The sequence below is a fragment of the Elgaria multicarinata genome, chromosome 1 (assembly GCF_023053635.1).
Source record: "Elgaria multicarinata webbii isolate HBS135686 ecotype San Diego chromosome 1, rElgMul1.1.pri, whole genome shotgun sequence".
In the NCBI taxonomy this organism is placed as follows: Eukaryota; Metazoa; Chordata; class Lepidosauria; order Squamata; family Anguidae; genus Elgaria; species Elgaria multicarinata.
The window spans coordinates 215,371,904-215,391,960 of NC_086171.1; the positions used below are offsets into that span (position 1 = coordinate 215,371,904).

A 20,057-nucleotide genomic window follows, 5' to 3' on the forward strand; every position below is an offset into this window, starting at 1 on the left:
CCCGGGGATGGGTGCGTTCATGTTATGAACTGATCCGAATCTCAGCAAAACACAGGCTTGCTGGGTGTTCTGAAGCGAGTCGGGTTCTCTCCGCTCTTGCCCCAAAAGCCTTCCGCCGAGGTGGTAACAGGGGCCTACCTTGCAGCTCACAGGGCTGTTGTGAGGTTAAACCTGTGGAAAGTGGAGAGACCTTGGCACTGCACTCCCCTGTTTGGAGGAGAGGTGAGATATATATAATTTTGTTTGTGAGCCAGTGTGGTGTAGTGGCTAAGGTGTTGGACTGGGAGTCGGGAGATCCAGGTTCTAGTCCCCACTCGGCCATGGAAGCCCACTGGGTGACTTTGGGCCAGCCACAGACTCTCAGCCCAACCTACCTCACAGGGTTGTTGTTGTGAGGATAAGATGGAGAGGAGGATTGTGTACACTGTCTTGGGTTCCTTGTAGGAAAAAAAGGCAGGATATAAATGCAATAAATAAATAATCACTAGCAATGGCTACTAGTCCCAATGGCTATGTCCTACTACCTCCAGTACCAGAGTCAGTAAGCCTATGTGCACCAGTTGCTGGGGAACATGGGTGGGAGGGTGCTGTTGCACCATGTCCTGCGTGTGGGTCCCTGATCACTGTGTCAACAGATTCCTGGATTAGATGGACGCTATGTTCTTAATTAAAACCAAGGCCAAGAATCACACCAGAGCCAGAGTTCCAGACCATGAACACACTTTATTCCAGGGTTACAACCACCATTTCACCATTTCCAGAGCTAGTCACATAACCACATGGATGTATCGAGTGCCGTTAACTTCCCTCGTTATTTTTTTTTCCTATAAGCCTACTTTCTTCCAAGACAATGGTCACCACTAACACAACATTTACCAAGAAGGAAACCCACAGCGCTTAGAGAACCATTTTGCAGGCAGAACGTGATTATTATTATTATTATTTATTATTATTATTATTATTTATTATTATTAAGTCATTCTTGTTGCTGCTGTTGGCACCTGCGGGAAAACTGTCAAGCGTTGGGAGAGGTTTAGAAGAAAGGGGAGGGGGGGCGTTGCCCCCAGACCCCTGCTGGCCACAATCTGTGGAGTTTGTACCTGAGAAAGAGTTTTTTTTTTCCAAAAATTATTATATTTTATTTTAGTCTTCAACAAATCACACACCCACGCACGCACACGCACAGAAGCAAATTACAGGCGGCGAGGATGCGAAGGGAAGGTTATTCACAACGGAAAGGAACCGAAGAGGGCGGGGGAAGGGTCACGCTTCACACTTCTCTAATGCACTAATATCGCACACTTCCCCCCCATGTGAATTCACCACTGAGCACCACTTGAATTTTATTTTGTTTTCCCCCCCTCCCCTTACAAACACAATCCCACGCCACCCACCCACCCACCCCCAAAATTATTATTTTTTTGTGTTGTTTTTTTAAATTTATTTTTTTAAGAAACTGCTCCAAGAGAACGTCAGGGCAAGAGGAAGCGTTGTGAAGCTTTGTGCTTGGAAGTCAGAAGGACGGGGACGAGGACGGAAGCGGTCAGCCCTGTCTCCATGGTTGTGATCAGGCCGGGGTGGGTTTGATCCTGCCCGGCTCTGGGTCCTGAGGAAGGATTTGCCTGATAGTTTGTAAACTCTGAGTAGCACTTGAGGCCAGACTGGGCCCCCTCGGGCATGGGGGGGGGTGGAGGTGAGGGGAGAGAGATGGCCCCTGAGGGCAAGGCGAGAAACACACCCGTCCAAATTGGGACCGGGAGAAACTAAAAACAAGTCACTGGCATAAACTTCGGAGGAGCTAGCGTTGCGCAGGGTTCCCGTCTCCCCTGCGTCTTTGGGCAGCCTGCACTGGGTTTCTGCGGCCACGCTCTCCTTCCGGTATTTGCGCTGCTGTTTCTTCAGACGGAAGTTCCTGATACACGAGGCCTTCCTTGCATGGGCCCCAGAACATACATTTCATAGCCAGGGCTTTGCCCTGAGACATGTGACATCATAATAACAGACAAAAACACCTTTAAAGCATGTGCAGAGCGCTTTCTCTGCACACAGTGAATAAACACAGGCAGCCCTTCCGCCCCTCAGATTTCTAGGATGGGATGGGCAGAGCTTCCGGGTCCGAGCATGTGACTTACAGGCAGATTTTAGGCCCGGTACGTCTCACTTAGGGGTTCAGGATGGTTTCCGGTTCGAAAATCCAAGAGGGAATGAACGTGGCGTGGAAGAACGATGCAAGGCAGCTACGTCCTAGTGTGGAAGGAGGACGAGGGTGGCTGGCCACCCCTGCGTCCCGCCCCAAACCAGGCAGCCGGAAAACAAGGCCACATTTCATACCCAGATCTTCCCAGCGGAATTGGGATCAGTCATATGGGTGAGCTGCGGAGGTTGGCCGTGGGGGCAGCGTGACTTGGGCTGGGGCCGAAGTTCACCTCGAGAGTTCCCACCGGAACTCGGGGATTCCACTAAGGCTGCCAACTTTCCCACCGGCTGCTGCAGCTGTGCCTTTAGCGACCCCTCGGTCGAGACTCCCCAGTGCCGGATGGTGTCCCTATGAATGTGGGAAACGGCCTTCTGCCGGATCAGAGCTGTTTGTCCATCTGGCCTTGCACGGTGTCCTTGGACCAGAAGTCGCTCGCCAACAGAGGCCTTCCCCACCATCTCTTTTAAAGTCAGGATCTTCCGCACAAAGAGACGTGAGGGTTCCCCAGGCAGGAAGCAAACCCACTCGACGCGGGTTTCTGCCAAAGGCACAAAAGCGAGCCAGGCCAGGCAGCATCACTGTCCCGCAACTGCCATATTGCCGCCCACCCCCGGCTGTGCCGTGAAGAGCACCACGGCTCCGGTGGCCCCCGGTGAGGCTGCGAAGATCCCAGGGCGCCCCAAGTGGATTCGCCCCCGAAAAAAGCTGCTACGCCAAGGCAACAGGGCCCACCCCTGAAGGCAAAGGCGCACCAGCACCGACTGGCAGCGTTCGCAGCAATGTCGCTGCCGGATCCCCCACCAGCCAGCCCAAGATGCTGCCTTGGGACCATTTCACAGCCGAGGCGGACGCTGAGTTAGGCACAACAGCGAACAGGAGAGAGGCATTTGGAACTCAAATCTGCATTCTGGACAATGTAAGGTTTACACACCTTCCTCACACCAGTCAGCCCTCAACAACCTTGGCTCCCCTTGGCTAGAAAGGCAGTGTGGTGTAGTGGTTAGAGGGTGGATCAGGATTGGGACAACTGGCTTCCAATCCCTGCTCAGCCATGAGGTTCGCTAGGAGCCCCTCCCTCCCCTCTCTCTTACCCTAGCCTACCTCACAGGGTTGGCGATAGAATTAAATAGGGGAAGGACCGTATGTGTCACTTCAAACTCCAAGGACAAAAGGCAGTAATACAAGATTGCTCTCTTGCAGAGAGGGGCCGGGCGAACAGTTGGCCTGTAAAACCACAACCTTCAAACCACGATTCCCATTAGTTTCAGCAGAGGAACGGAGCCTCCACATTCTGCACCAAGAAAATCCGAATTCTGCAACTGAACCAGCGGCACAGGCAGATTTGATGGCAGCTTGGCAGTTGGGCCTTGAACTGTTGGGCCGGCACCTTCGACCTTCCGCCCTGTACTGCTGAGAACGTCCCCATCACCTGCAAACCCCCTGGAGATGGACCCGTGGTTAAAGTCAAGCCTGCATGCAAATTAAACATGCTTGCATTATATTCACAGTTCTGCTCATTTAACATAATTTTATTCTGCTGCACTTATCACAGGGGCGGGACAGCCATGCAATGTGCTTTACGTTCCATGGCCCGGTAGCTGCTTGGCTCTCGGGATTTCATTAAGTCAACCTTCTCCAACCTGCCGCCCTCCAGATGAGTGGGATTGCAACAGCCATCATTCCCAGCCAGCATGGCCATGCTGGGAATCGCAGTCCCAACACATCTAGAGGGCAGCAGATTGGAGAAGGCTACTTTAAGCAAGCTGAGGGGGTTACAGCCAGGGCTAAAACGAAGGTCACTTTGGCCGTTTCTTAGACCGGGGGTTGTCCATGGATGACACACAGGGACTCCCGGGGGCGGGGGGGTCATGGGTTTTCCCAGGGATAAAGAAACCCTGGGAAACCCTGATTCTTCTAGCGGTCTCGGGACAATCCCGAGGACTACGGGCAGTGTGGGCGCCCATCCCAGCTTCTTCCCTCCTCCCTGTGAGTAGCGGGGATCAACAGAAAGGAGCTGGACCAGGGGCAGTCCAGGGACATCAGGGGTGGGGTGAGGAGCAGGGGTGGGCCTTTTTTTTTTTAACTTACGTTTTGCCGGAGTGCAAGTGCGCTCCAGCTCCTAATGCTTAAAAAAAATGGCGCCCGCGATGGTCGTGACGTCCCTCTTCAGTTCCAGGATGTCACGCGGCCGTCTGGACGCAGAGCAACGGTCCAAGGAGCCAGAAATCCCCGGATCGTCTCCCCAGCGTCCTTCTACACCAGTGGTTCCCAAAGTGGGCTGTACTGCCCCCTTGGGGGCGGTGGGATTGCATAGGGTGGCGTTAAGAGGTGAGGGGGCGGCAGGGGGGCACAAAGAGGCGGCAGGGGGCTCTTGAGGTGGTCTTTTCTGAGAGGCGTCTCTCCAGAAGGTCTTAAAAGCCAGGGACATTTTTATGGGAGAAGGTAGTTTGGTCCCAAGCCATATAGGGGAAGAATCCACACATGTATTAATAGCATTTAAGAAGAGTCCTTTTAAAGGTGAATTGAAATGTTTCAAAAACACCAAAACGCTAATGAAGAGACATACCCTGCTTGGTGTGCCCTGCCACGCTGGCTGCAAAACAGAGGCTTTCGCTCTCTTTTCTCTCCCTCCCTCCCTCGGCAAGCCTGCGGTGGGTGCTTCCCATTTAAAGGGGCCGCACGCAGGGGGCACTGGGCATGAGTTTGTGGAACCAAGGGGGCAGTTACCTGAAAAAGTTTGGGAACCACTGCTCTACACCCTTAGGTGAAGAAAGGGCCTTTGTGTACTGGCTCAGACAGCGGAGCCCGGCTGTTTTGGTCGGCAGACGGAGCCCGTGATCCTGCAGGCAGCTGTGACGGAGCCAAAATCACAGGGTTTTGTCCAAAAAGCGTGCGGGGAGCCTGGAGCAAATAAGACAGAAAAATTGTCCCAAGCACGCCTGGCAGTTCCTAGAGAGCTGGAAACACAGCGGGGTTCTAAGATTAGCAAATATAATTAGCAGATTTTAGCCGTAGCTAAAATAAACCGGGAATGAAGAGGGAGCTCTAGAGAAAGAATTAAAAAGAGAAACCCAGCACTGAAGGCCAGGTGCAGCTGTTTTAAGGGGTGCAGGCAGACAAGAGGAGGCCTGGTGCCTCCCAGAGCAGCCCTGGCTAAGGCCCAAAATCTGTTTTCAGTACCAGCGTGTAGGATGACCCTATGGAAAGGAGGACAGGGCTCCTGTATCTTTAACAGTTGTGTTGAAAAGGGGATTTCAGCAGGGGTCATTGTTACGCATGCAGCACCTGGTGAAATCCCCTCTTCATTGCAACAGCTAAAGCTGCAGGAGCCCTGCCCTCTTTTGTATCTGGTCACTCTACAAAACAGGGCAGGGCTCCTGCAGCTTTCACCTTTGTGATGTGCAGGGAATTCCACCAGGTGCTGCATGCATACAAATGACCCCCTGCTGAAATTCCCTTTTCTATACAACTGTTAAAGATACAGGAGCCCGGTCTTCCTTTCCGTAGGGTCACGGTTTGGTCCACTGGTCTGAGGCTGAACAGCCCTGTTTCATTCCAAAATTACAGCTGGAAGCTACCCTGGGGCAGCCCTAACCTGAAGCCGCCTCAAGAGGCTGGTAGTGAGCACATCCCGATCAATCGTTGCAGCGAGGGAGGAGAAAACATTGATCAATGAAAACATGGGTTCTGGTGGGTTCTGCCCTACGTTAGTTGGGGTGGACGTGTATGCGTGCGGGGTGGTGGGGAGAGAGAAGTCATTTGGTTTCTCTTGTTCCCACTTACCCTGCAAAGTCCTCATGGATGGGATGGAATAAAAAGCAAAGGGAACTCACGCAACCCCTCCGTTCTACTTTTACAACCAGTGTACGGATGGATTGCGCTGGGGGGGCCCACTGACCGATTCCCCTTGCGGAGACAAAAAGGTCAAATGAGGTCCAGGCAGGCCTGAGTATGCGCTGGGTGTCAGCACAGGATGGCGGCGTCAGCACAGGGTAGACCTTGCGATCTCGAATTCAGGGTCTCAATTTTTCTTTTCTTTTTAAAAGAAAAAATGCCAGTCCTCGTTGTTCCAGGAATCTCTTGAAAAACTTCTCCGTGGCCTGCCCCTTCCTTCATGTCACCTACTTCCTCTTCTAGAAGCCCCAATTTAGAAAGTTCCTGAAACATGGCAGACCTTGGCAGGGCTCTAGATTTGGAGACCAGGGGGTCATTTCTACATTCCCAGTCCTCTTAAGCAAACCGTGCAGGCCTTTTAACCTAGAGCAGCCTTTCCCAACTTGGTGCCCACCAGATCTGTTGGACTGCAATTCCCATCATTCCCATTCCCAGAAAGGAATGATGGGAGTTGCAGTCATAGAATCATAGAATAGCAGAGTTGGAAGGGGCCTACAAGGCCACCGAGTCCAACCCCCTGCTCAATGCAGGAACCCACCCTAAAGCATCCCTGACAGATGGTTGTCCAGCTGCCTCTTGAAAGCCTCTAGTGTGGGAGAGCCCACAACCTCCCTAGGTCACTGGTTCCATTGTCAGACTGCTCTAACAGCCAGGAAGTTTTTCCTGATGTCCAGCTGGAATCTGGCTTCCTTTAACTTGAGCCCATTATTCTGTGTTCTGCACTCTGGTAGGATCGAGAAGAGATCCTGGCCCTCCTCTGTCTGACAACCTTTCAAGTAGTTGAAGAGTGCTCTCATGTCTCCCCTCAATCCTCTCTTCTCCAGGCTAAACATGCCCAGTTCTTTCAGTCTCTCTTCATAGGGCTTTGTTTCCAGACCCCTGATCATCCTGGTTGCCCTCCTCTGAACACACTCCAGCTTGTCTGCATCCTTCTTGAATTGTTCGACACATCTGGAGGGCAGGAGCTTGGGGAAGGCTGACCTAGAGTCGCTCTAATAAAATGCAGAGGCATCTTGCTTTCTAGCATTCCTATCTCAAGTGCTAAAGCCACTGCCTGTATCTGTGTTCCAGGAAGCAGTATCCATGAGCAGTGGCATGCATAAGTATGTTAATTAACTAGCATAATTTATTCTGATCCGGTCACAGAATGTCTGCCCCCAGTCCCTTCCTGCACAAGCTATACGCCAGGCCCACAGAGTGAAAGAGCTGGGCATCTTTGGCCCTGCGGAAGAGAAGATGAAGGTGACACATGATGGCAGTCTTCAAGTGTCTGAAAGGCTGCCGTGCAGAAGATGGAGCAGAGGGAAGGACTGAAGCTCATGAGGACTAGCGCCAAAAGGTTGGGAGAAATTCCTCAACAGTGAGAGCTGTTCGGCAGTGGAACAGATTGGCAGGGAAGGTGATGGGTTCTCCTTCACTGGAGGTATTTCGGCAGAGGCTGGGCAGCCATCTGTCAGGGACACTGTCGCTGCACCCTGCATTGCAGAGCCTGCACTGAGTAGGGGGTTGGCTAGATTATCTCTGAGGTCCCTTCCAGAGCTAAGGTGCTTTGAATTTGTGACCGAGCCCTTCACAGCCACAAAACATCCTCACAAGGTAAGCCTTGGGCTGTGACTCTCTACATCCGCTTTCTCCAACCGGAGCCCTGCCCCGCTGTCTCGGCCTACGACTCCCATCAGCCCCAACTAAAGGCCCTGCTGGCTGAGGATTGTGGGGGGGGTTAGCCCAACATAGCTGGGGGGTGCCGGGTTTGGAAAGGCGTGGCTCCTGCATCCGTCCCACCACGCCTAGAACCGGCACGCCGTGGCCTCGTGGAAACAGGAGGTCCAGTTGCACAGAGGGTCCCGCGATTCTCTAATGAGCAATTGCAAAGGGTTGGTCTCGTTCTCACTGCCAAAGAAAAGATGGCATTGCTGGGAGCAACTGTCTAGAGAATCCCTCCTGCAAAAAAGCTACAGGTACGGGGCTTGTCCGATGCAGTATTTCTAAGTCGAAAGGATACAGCGACATTTGGGAAGGATTGCCGGGGAATTGCTGCAGAGATATCCGTTTTGGCACCCTTACACACGCACACATCTCACCCCGTTTTGAATTCAGTTTCAAGAAAAATAGAAATACGGAAGGTGGCAGAGAGAAATGATTCCCTTCGCCTTTCCTGCAGCTTTGAAATTGGCCAGAAGTTTTACATTTACATGAAGCGATTTCAGCCCACCAAGAGTTGGGGTTGGATAACCCAAAAAACGGTCATCCCAGGCAGGGGAGAGGTATGACCTGACTCCAGGAAAGAAAGGGAGTAGTTCGTCTTGCACTCAGATCTCCATCTAGTAGCAGAAAGTATTGAAGGAAAGAAACCTGCAGGCTTTGTCCTAACCCCACCTGTGAGAACAGCTGACTGGCTGAGCATCTGCACCTCCCACACTCGGACACAATCCATGCTGAAATCAGTTTCACACATAAAGTTTAAAGTGTTTTCCACCCCCACCCCAAACACACGACCCCTTCCTCTCTCTTAAAACACCTTTGCAATACGACCGTATACCTTACTGTGGCCAGAATGTACATTTGACCGTCAAATGCCTCCCATTTCTCCCGTACTCTGCTGCGCATTATAAACGACCACAAATTCAGCATAATTAGCCCCAAAGAGGCGATTTAAGACTCACGTATGAAAGTGCGTTTCGGGGATGCATCCGTTTCAGAGCCTATGTTGTTATCGTGGCTCGCCTCAAGGCATTCTGGGAACTGCAGTTTGGCGGGGGCACTCTTGAGTGCCACTGAAGGACCCTCTAGAAGAAAAAAAACTACAGTGCCCAGAGTTCCTTGCAGGAGGGAAGCTCTGTTTAAATCACCTTAAAACTGTAGCACAGACATGCCCCTATTTGGGGTTGGTGGGGGGGAAAGCGAAGTGAGCTTCCGGGAAATCGGACCGTTTCGTCAGGCAGAGTGAAGGGTTGTCTACACTATAAGGCTAAACTGGTTTCACTGCCGTGGCTTCCCTGGGAACTCTAGTTCTGCAAGCAGTTGAGGGATATGTAACGGTGTTTTCTTGGGAGCCTTGCATAACTAGAATTCCTGGGGGGGTTTTGGGAGGGGAAGCCGCAAAAATTAAGCTGGTTTCAAACTGGGGTTGGCGGTGTCTCTGCGTGCCCACTCCCTCCCGGCAACTCCGGAGGAATCCAGTCGTGCAAGAACTAGGTCATCCGACGGGCCCCGACGACTCTCTGAACTCCCAAGAGATGCCAATTTGGGAGACGCCGGGAACCTGCCTTTGCCCATCCCACGTCTCTGGACAGAAGGGGCAGGACCCCAGGGGACTCAACCTGCCTTCTCTTGCTGCTTGCACAAGGAGAGGTGGCGAGGGGGTGACCTCTGCCCTCACCTGACTTTCAGACATGCTCTGCTGGCGGTTGTGCCTACCGTCCTCTGCCCGTAACACGCCTGCCATGCTCCGATGGGGTGCCCGCCAGCCCAGCCCGGATTTGTCTCCAGGTAGCAAGAGGAGCTGGAAAGGAAGCAGCAGCAGCCCCTGACCAGAGCAAGCCAGCCCAGACGGCGAACTTCACCCCGGCTAGCGAGCCGTGGCACCATTGCTCTGGCAGAAAGCGGCAGCCGAGTCTCTCCAGGGCAGCTGGATTTGACCTTCAGTGAAAGTCACAGCCCTCTGAGAGCAGGGACAGGAGGAGCACGGCATCACTTTCAGGTGGGCCTGCAAGGCAGACTTTCCCCTCCCAGGGACCCGAAGAGCAGCCCTTTCTCGGCATGCAAAGCCTTGTGCTAGCAATTTCCTCGCAAGAGGGGCAGGCGCGGAAGCAGAGGGAGTGGCAGACGGAATGCCACCGACCATCGCTCGTCTGCTTTTCGAGGGAGGGAGCCGTTGCTTCTGCCTGTGGCACACCCCTGGCAAGAAGGGAATTTGGGGGGGGGCTTTTGAGGGGGGGAGAGGCAAAGCTGCTACACGCGAGAGGAGGGCGTGCATGCGTCCTCGGATCCACGTGCGCAGCACGTGTGCGCAACTTTGCTCTCCCCCAAAGCGGACTCTCCCCACCCTAGTCCAAGAACGGGTTTTCGTGCATTCGCCACGCGAAAGTCTCGTAAAACGAGGACCCGGAAGCTCTGCCCCATTTACCCCGGGTGCCGGGAGACTGGCGAGCTGCAGAATGGTCTATACACGGGAGGCTGTCCGACCGGGATCGTCCTTTTTTTTTTCCCCGGGAGCCATTTAAAATGGAGCAGAAGAGAGAGGGGGGGGGGGCAAAAACGAAGGAATGACAGGATATAACCCAAGACGCGTGTCGAAGCGGCACCGAAATCAAAGCCGAACGAAGCGGCAGAGGCCACTGGGGCAGAAGCGGAAGGTGTGACGAGCAGGACCCCAAGGAACGGCGTGGGGAGGGAAGGAACGTGGGCAGCGGAGGACAGAAGGGGAATGTGGCGGGGTGGAAGCGGAGATGGGGGGGGGGGGGAGCCCGTCAGCCACGGATGGCGGCGGAGCTGGGAAGCAGCTGCAAGGAGGTGGAGGAGGGGGGAATCGTGGGGGGGGGACGGCTGGAGAGGGTTACAATGAAAAACCTGATTAGACAGTCAAATTTCATGGGTAAATAAACACTGTGTCAAGCCAGGAGCTCTCGGGGGCTTGTAGGGGCGAGAGGTGATGAGACGCCCAGCTACACCACGCCAAGCTGGCAGATGCCGGCGAAGTGGGTGTGTGCCGAGTGGGGGATGGGCTGATGGAGCGCTTGCCTTTGAATGCAGCCAAGGCAAGAAAATGGAGATACCTGATTCCTGCATGTAAACAGCTGGGATTGTTTTTTTTTTTGTTTTTTTTGTGTCCTCTCTCTCTCTCTCTCTTTTTTTTTTCTGATACAACCTGATTGCGGAGAAGCGAGAGTTTACCTGGTGGGACTCAGTAGGTAAAGACCAAGTCCGAGATACTAGACATCAGCCAGTCCCCCGCGATCATCTCAGTCACCTCTGGGGTGCAATAATCCGGGAACTCAAAGTGAGACGTGGCACCCAAAGGGAAGAGGTCAAGGTCTTTGTCGAAGATGGACCAGTCCGGGGTCCCGCAGGGCGTGCTGGGCTGGGCACGGCTGGGCAGGGAATTCAAGAGCTCTTCTTCCAACTCTTCGTCCGAAGAGGCGAAGGAGGAGGGAGGGGACCTGGTGGACGCCGGGGAAGAAACGCCGGAGGACCTCGCCTGCTCCAGCAAGGGCTGGCTCAAGGCAGGGGTTTCGTGGTCCTTCGGCTGCACGGTGTTAGCCGCCCACCCTCCTTTCTCACCCGTTGCCGGGAGCACGTGCCAGAACTCCTTGCTGGGTGTTTTCGGACTGTCGTCAAAGGACGCCTCCAAGAGCCGCGCTTCCAGGGGGTCGTCGTCGTCGTCGTCGTCGTCCAGCTCCGGAGATGCACGTCCCACCTGGCCGCCGGCAACCGAGTCCGGCTTCACAGGTTGCCTCCTCGTGGAGGCCACCCGGCCGAGGACGGAGGGCTTGATCTTCACGGGGACTCTCGGGCGGGACTTGGCGCTGCCCATCTTGCCTTTCTTCCTGGGCCGGTACTTGTAGTCGGGGTAGTCCGCCATGTGTTTGAGTCGTAGCCGCTCCGCCTCCTTGACAAAGGGGATCTTCTCGGAGTCCTGCAAGAGCTGCCAGCGTCGGCCGAGCCGCTTGGAGATCTCGGCGTTGTGCATGTCCGGCCACTGGTCCATGATCTTCCGCCTCTCGTTCTGGGACCACACCATGAAGGCGTTCATGGGACGCTTGATGTGCCCGCTCGGCGTCTTGCACCAGCCCGGCTCCCCTTTGGCATCTGTCAAGAGCAAGGCGTCTTTGGGACACACCTCCCTTTTGGCTTCCGTCCCCCGGTTCCTCACGTTCCTTTGCTGGACCATGCTGCCGCCGCCGCCGCCGCCGTTTCTGGCCTCGCTTCTCAAGAACCTCTCCCGATCCCAACCTCAAGCCGGGGTTATTTTTTCATCCTCCGGCGGAGGAAGGATCCGCCACTTCTCCGGCGCTGGGTGGGCGAGCCTCTCCGGCTGCCGGCGTGATCTTCCCTCGTCCACGCCCCCCTTTTAACTCAGTCTCTGAAGCAGCTGGCTGGCAAATTGACAGAAGTGGTTGTGGCACCGTCGCCGTGCAATCGCGGAGACGCCAGGCGAGCGGCCGGACGGCGGAGGAAAGAGTCTTTGGCAAGCCGCGGGGAGAAAAAGGGGGCGGGGGGTGGGGAGAACCCGACTGGAGGGCAGGAGGGGGTGGGTGTCACCTCCAAGCTGGGATCCCCTCCGGGCGCTGCATCACCCGGGGACGGACGAGGAGTCGCGCCTTCTCTTCGCTGCCACCGACGCTCAGCCCTCGGGGTAGGGAAAAAGAGCGGAGAATGAATGAAAGGGTCACAAGAGAGGGTCTTTGCCCCTCTGGTGCCCCCACGCCTCTTTGCTCCGCTCCCGCTCGCTTTGCTAACAGAGCCTGCTCACGCCCACCCCTCTCCCTCTCGCTGCCTTCTCTTATAGCCCATCCTCACTGCTGACAGCCCCCTCCTCCTCCTCCTCCTCCTCCTCCTCCTCCCCCCTCCCAGACACGCTCGGCCCCTCCCCTCCTGTACAGTCCAGGGGCTGCACACATCGCTGCTCAGAGTAAACACCAAGGTGCTTATTCTGTCAATGGGAGGCTCCTCCCACACAGGGACGTCATTGGTTGCGGGGCAGGAATGGAGCATTTGCATCCCCCAATAGGGTCGCACTGTGAAAGGAGTTGCTGGAGTGAATGTCAAAAACTTTCTCCTGCTTCTTCTCTCTCCCCCCGCCCCCCCCCCCGACTCCAGACTCCCCCACAAAGGAGCCCCCCTTCTAGCCCCCCACCCCCACCCCCGGCTGCATCTGTTACCTGAGCTGTGGCCCTCTCTGCCTCCTTCCCCCCCTGCCCCCTTACAAGATTGACCTGGGGAGGGGAGGAAGGCCAGACAGGCTGCAGCCCGCTCTGGGGGTCCTGGTCTGGTTTTATGGCCCCGTCAAGTTCAAGTGCAAACCAATTTTTGCAGGGAAAGGAGCACAGTGGTGAGATCAGCTACCAAGGTAGCTGCTGAGGCCCAATGAGGAAAGCCTGGGAAAATACTTCAAATTCCTAAGCCGGAGCCAAGGCAGAGGGGTGGGAGTGAATTTAAGCAGCAAGGCTGCAGAAATGTTTTAAATCCTTCCACTCCGGGCGCTCACAGGGCCAGGTGCCGTCAGGGTTGCTGGCTTTCCCCCTTTTGCAGCGGCAGGACTCGCAGGGATTCTCACAGTGTTCCTCCTCTGTGCTGGGGCATAGCCCCTGATAGCAAGCTGCTCTTAGAACATAGAACATAGAATAGCAGAGTTGGAAGGGGCCTACAAGGCCATCGAGTCCAACCCCCTGCTCAATGCAGGAATCCACCCTAAAGCATCCCTGACAGAGGGTTGTCCAGCTGCCTCTTGAAGGCCTCTAGTGTGGGAGAGCCCACAACCTCCCTAGATCACTGGTTCCATTGGCGTACTGCTCTAACAGTAAGGAAGTTTTTCCTGATGTCCAGCCGGAATCTGGCTTCCTGTAACTTGAGCCCGTTATTCCGTGTCCTGCACTCTGGGAGAACCGAGAAGAGATCCTGGCCCTCCTCTGTGTGACAACCTTTTAAGTATTGAAGGCACAGCTGCAGGGAAAAGTTGAGAAGTTGGCAACCAGCCATGCCTGGGCATTTTTCCCAGGTCTGTGGTGTAGCCAACTGACCATGTGGGATTCAGAATCCAGGTAAAAGATCCACCTCCCCTGTCCTAAGCGTAGGGACGTATCACAAACCCCACACGCCACATTTAGTTCTAGGAACCAGCCAGAAGTAAAAGGGACATAAAAGGTCATGCCATCCTGCCGCCATCACAGGTCAATCTATTAAACCCAGACCACAGTGTGACCCATGACACTAAAGCATCACGTACTATTTTTTGGCCATGTGTGAATGTTAATATAACAGAGAACGGAGAACGCGGCCATTTTTAAACCACATGTTCATTCTAGCTAATACAGCTTTTACATTTACTTTGACTTGTAATCCTTACAACAACCCTGTAGAGTAGGCCAGAGTTACTGTCTCTGTATTGCAGGTTGTGGTGGAATTTGACTTGTCTAAAGATGCCTGTTGAGCACAGGGTAGAGGTAAGATTCGAACTGGGTGACTTCTTGACTTGAGGCTCAGCGTCTTAATCACTACTTTTCACCAACTCCCATTGCAGGAACAAGAAACAGGGAAAGGCAGTGTAGTGCAGTGGCTAGAGCATTAAGCCTTTAGACTGGGGAGAGTAAGGGCTGGTTTAAGGCCGCCTTCCCCAACCTCGTGCCCTCCAGATGTGTTCAACTGCAATTCCCATCATCCCAAGGCAGCATGGCAACATTTCTAGAGGGCACCAGGTTGGGGAAGGACGCTTTATGTATTTAAATGTACTTACGTAGTACATTCATTCATCCCATTTATACTCCACACTTTGATCTACAAGTCCCCAAAGCTTCTAACAATATATTCAGCAGTAAATACACCAAAGATTCAATTCAAGATTAAAGTAACAATAAAGCCCATGCGATAAAACTGCTGAAAAAGAGAAGATGACACCAGCTCTTATCTCAGCAGCTTATGGCTTAAAAGACTGTCAAATATTTTCACTGCTTTCTAAAAACATGCCAATGGAATGGAACTGATGGGGCTGCTAACAAAAAAGCCCTATTCCAGATTATACCATCATGGAGGCTCTGACAGGCCTCCCTGATCTCAACTCCCTGGAGGTGGTAATATTGCAGAAGATGAACCTCCCTCCAGTTATACCAGAACCAGGCCGTTTAAAGTTAAAACCAGCACCATAATTGAGCCTGAAACCTAACCCATGATCAGCAGAGTTCTCCCAATACTGCTATAATATGCTCCGTATCGTCAAAGAACCCATGCCCACTATTTTCTAGATCCGGTGACGCTTCTGAACAGCGTCCAAGGGCAGCCCTACAAAAAGCACATTTCAGTAGTCCAGCCAAGTAGTTATCAAGTCCTGTAACACAGTGGTACGGCTGAATTATGTTTTTAGCCAGGAAGAGTTCTGAGGGTGACCTTGGGCCAATATCACAGGGTCGTTGTGAGAAGAACCACACATATCCGTCTGCTTGGAGGTCTTTGGAGAAAAGGTGAGATATAAATGGGATTTCAAAAGTGCTTTTAAGATGCCTCCACATTTTGAATTTAAAGCAGGGCAGGATCTGAATTACTGCTTTAAAATGGTTTATAACTGCATTGACAACTGTTGGGGCCTTTGACACACTCCGTATACAGTTTTCAAACTGTTTTCAAAGCGTTATATCCTGCATGGTGTAGATCTGGTCGAAGTTAGAATCATAGAATCATAGAATAGCAGAGCTGGAAGGGGCTCACAAGGCCATCGAGTCCAACCCCCTGCTCAATGCAGGAATCCACCCTAAAGCATCCCGGACAGATGGTTGCCCAGCTGCCTCTTGAAGGCCTCTAGTGAAGGGTGGTCATATGAAAAGGAGGACAGGTCTCCTGTATCTTTAACAGTTGTATTGAAAAGGGAATTTCAGCAGGTGTCATTTGTATATATGGAGAACCTGGTGAAATTTCCTCTTCACCACACTATTTAAAGCTGCAGGTGCCCTGCCCTCTTTTAAATCTGGTCATTGTAGTATAGCTCCTGCACATTTAACTGTTGTGATGAAGAGGGAATTTCACCAGGTTCTCCATATATACAAATGACACCTGCTCAAATTCCCTTTTCTATGCAACTGTTAAAGATACAGGAGCCCTGTCCTCCTTTTCATATGGTCACCCTACTCTAGTGTGGGAGAGCCCACAACCTCCCTAGTTAACTGGTTCCATTGTCGTACTGCTCTAACAGTCAGGAAGTTTTTTCCCGATGTCCAGCTGGAATCTGGCTTCCTTTAACTTGAGTCCGTTATTCCGTGTCCTGCACTCTGGGAGGATCGAGAAGAGATCCTGGCCCTCCTCTGTGTGACCACCTTTTAAGTATTTGAAGAGTGCTCTCATGTCTCCCCTCAATCTTCTCTTCTCCAGGCTAAACATGCCCAGTTCTTTCAGTCTCTCTTCATAGGGCTCCTTTAGAGTTCTGACTGTTTCTGACTGAATTTTTGCCAATCCCCTACTAACTGAACCTTTTAAGTGGGGCTGCCAGTGATTGAGCTCTCCCACACTAGAGGCCTTCAAGAGGCAGCTGGACAACCATCTGTCAGGGATGCTTTAGGGTGGATTCCTGCCTTGAGCAGGGGGTTGGACTTGATGGCCTTGTAGGCCCCTTCCAACTCTGCTTTTCTATGATTCTATGAATATATTTTTTTGCATTTATATGCCGCCTTTTTTCCTCCAAGGAACCTAAGGTGCCGTACATAATCCTCCTCCTCTCCATGTTATCCTCACAACAACAACAACCCTGTGAGGTGGGCTGGGCTGAGAGTCTGTTACTGGCCCAAAGTCACCCAGTGGGTTTCCATGGCCGAGTGAGTGGGGACTGGAACCCAGATCTCCCAACTCCCAGCACTTTAGGACCTTCTGTACCCTAACCAGGACTTCTACCCCGCAGCACCACCGATACCAGGACTTGCCAAAGCCTGGGCCTCTGCACCTTCCAGAAACCATGTGTGCGTTTTTGCTTTGTTTTTGTCTAGGGTGACATTTAATAATACAGAGCATTTATATTTCAGTGGGTATTTTATTTTTGTCGTCAACGTTATCAGCTTGCTCTTAAAGCACTGTCGGGCCTTCTGAGCCTTTGATAAAAAAATCAAATTTTGCTGTTGTTTGTGAATAGACAATCAGGCTTCACCAGCTGAGGATTGCGGGAACTGAAGTCCCAACACATGTGGAGGGTACCAAGTTGGGGAAAGCTGGGTTCTGTTAGCCATGGTTTGTTGCTCTAGCCACAAACTGTCTTACAGATGATCAAACAAACCACGGATTGTATTCTTGCAGGGTTGTTGTGAGACTAAAACGGAGAAGAGGGTTTTCTATATGCTCCCTTGAGCTCTTGGAAGGAACAGGCAGGATATAAATGTAACAAATTAATATACTCAAACAAACAAACAAGTATCCTGAAGGCTATATATTTTATTTATTGCATTTATATCCCGCCTTTTTTCCTCCAAGGAACCCAAGGCAGCATACATTAGGGTGACCCTATGAAAAGGAGGACCGGGCTCCTGTATCTTTAATCGTTGTATTGAAAAGGAAATTTCAGCAGGTGTCATTTGTATATATGGGGAACCTGGTGAAATTCCCTCTTCACCACAACAGTTAAAGTGCAGGAGCTATACTAGAGTGACCAGATTTAAAAGAGGGCAGGGCACCTGCAGCTTTAACTGTTGTGATGAAGAGGGAATTTCACCAGGTTCTCCATATAAACAAAGGACACCTGCTGAAATTCCCTTTTCAATACAACGGTTAAAGATACAGGAGCCCGGTCCTCCTTTCCATAGGGTCACCCTGCTTTAACACAAGTTAGCAGGTTTTGGCCCTTTCTGACTGGAGGTGCTAAGAATACAGGTCAAGCAGGTGCCATGCCAATGAAATCTGGCCCTGATCCCAATGGCCTAACCACATAAAGCAGCTCCGTAAAGGAAGGGCCGGGGTCGAGAACCCTGTGCAAATGTACTCGGAGGAATATGCCCCATTAACCTCAGTGGGATTCCCAAGTAAACCAACAAGATCAGTTTCCTTAGTGCAGCCTTCCTCAACCTGGGACGCTCCAGATGTGTTGGACTACAGCTCTGGGAGATGCAGTCCAACACATCTGGAGCGCCCCAGGTTGAGGAAGGCTGCCTTAGTGGATGGAGCAGTTTTCAGAGTCTGTCTCTGCATGCGCCCCGCCCCACCCCACCCCACCCCCATCCCACACACATGCTGGAGCACAATGGACCAAGTACTTCTCCATCAAAGCTCTCATTTCCATGAGGATTTTGCCCTGCAAAAGTTTGTGCTCAGTTCTGCCTAATCGGCCTTCCCCGACCTGAGGCCCACCAGTGTTTTGGACTACAACCTCTCACCATTCCTGACCACCTTGGCCATGCTGGCTGGGGGTGATGGGAGTTGAAGTGCACAACATCTGGAGGGCTCCCAGTTGGAGATAGGCTACCCTTTCCAGACCGCTTGTCCCAAACCTGCTTCACCTGTCCTGCTCTTGGTGCCTTCAGCCGTTGCCTTCAGCATCACTTCATGTTTGGCTCGCTCCATCGTGTGGCTCGTTGCCCTTGCTCCATCCTGGTCTTGCTGCAGCCAACGGTGACAGGCCACTGGGCCAGACTTGCCTTGCAACTGAGCGTAACCCTTACTCTCTCCCAGCCATTTTCCTGACCCAGCTTATGGCTCCTTTCTGCTGACTCCTTGCAGAGAAACCCTCTGGGGCAACCCTCATGGTGATGGCTCCTCCTCCTCCACCTGAAGTCTCCACCCACTAGTTAACCCTTGATAGGCACAAACTTGGGCTGTCGTGGTCAACTGTTTGGCTCCTACCCCTGCTTGCACAGAAGCAAAGCAAGGAGGGGTCGTACTCTTAAATCTATGTTGGAAGCAAAGCCATCAAGTTCCTGCTCATTGCCACCTTTCAAAGCTGGAAGTTCTACAACTTCCTTGTCCGGCTCCTTGTTCTTCGCAGTTGATTCGAGGCTGCCTTTCCGCAAGCCGTGTGTCCTGCTGAACTGGAAGGCATAAAGGTCTCTCGAAGAGATCCGCTTGCATCCATGCAACACGGTTTGAGTTGAGCTCATTATTTCGCTGCCTGGCAGAGGACATTGAGCCGGGGAAGACACTGAGCCCCAATTTAAGGGCACGACATGCCACTCTTGCAATTCTCCCTTTGGTTGGAGGACAAGAAGACTCTTGCAAAGTACTCTGCTTCATAGAATCATAGAATCATAGAATAGCAGAGTTGGAAGGGGCCTACAAGGCCATCAAGTCCAATGCTATTTACTGTTTTACTCTGTACAGCACCATGTACATTGATGGTGCTATATAAATAAATAAATAATAATAATAATAATCCACCCTAAAGCATCCCTGACAGAGGGTTGTCAAGCTGCCTCTTGAAGGCCTCTAGTGTGGGAGAGCCCACAACCTCCCTAGGTAACTGGTTCCATTGTCGTACTGCTCTAACAGTCAGGAAGTTTTTCCTGATGTCCAGCTGGAATCTGGCTTCCTGTCACTTGAGTCCGTTATTCCATGTCCTGCACTCTGACCGGTTCACTTCTTGCAGGGCTGCCCTTCTACTGGCCAACAAAATCATGGGCAGCCAGGCCTAGAGCTTTTAGGGAGCACTGCTATACGTGTCTAGGGGATATGTGGGGGGGGGGGGCTTTGTTCTGCAACCCATCTCACTCCTTACACACGCTCCAAACTTCCTAGAGTTAGAAGACCTAAAGACGGTTGTGCACGCGCTGGTAACTTCAAAGCTTGACTTCTGCAATGCGCTCAACATAGGGCTACCTTTGTGCCTAGTCCGGAAACTTCAACCAGTACACCTAGGGGTGACCACATTACACCAGTTTTAAAATCTCTTCACTGGCTGCCAATTAGTTTCCGAGCGAAGTGCAAAGTGTTGGTTATCACCTTTAAAGCCCTACATGGTTTGGGTCCAGGCTACCTGCAGGATCACCTTCTCCCATGCAATCCACCCCACACAAAATCTACTTCAGCTAGCAAAAACTAGATTAACAACGGCTACCCAGAGGACCTTCTCTTCTGCTGCTCCCAGACCGTGGAATGGCCTGCCAGAGGAGACTCGTCAACTTAACAATCTACTAGTATTTATTTATTTATTACATTTTTATACCGCCCAATAGCCGAAGCTCTCTGGGCGGTTCACAAAAATTAAAACCATAATAAAACAACCAACAGGTTAAAAACACAAATACAAAATATAGTATACAAAGCACAAGAAAGCTATAAAGACTGATCTCTT

At 52.2% G+C, this 20,057-nt stretch overlaps 1 protein-coding gene across 1 annotated transcript; it reads right to left on the reverse strand.

Moving 5' to 3' along the window:
- Positions 1-10,972: 10,972 nt before the first annotated feature.
- SOX12 (SRY-box transcription factor 12) lies at positions 10,973-11,981 on the reverse strand. Its single transcript, XM_063121216.1, has one exon. The coding sequence runs from the start codon at positions 11,979-11,981 to the stop codon at positions 10,995-10,997; it is 987 nt and encodes a 328-aa protein (XP_062977286.1). The 3' UTR covers positions 10,973-10,994.
- Positions 11,982-20,057: the final 8,076 nt, after the last annotated feature.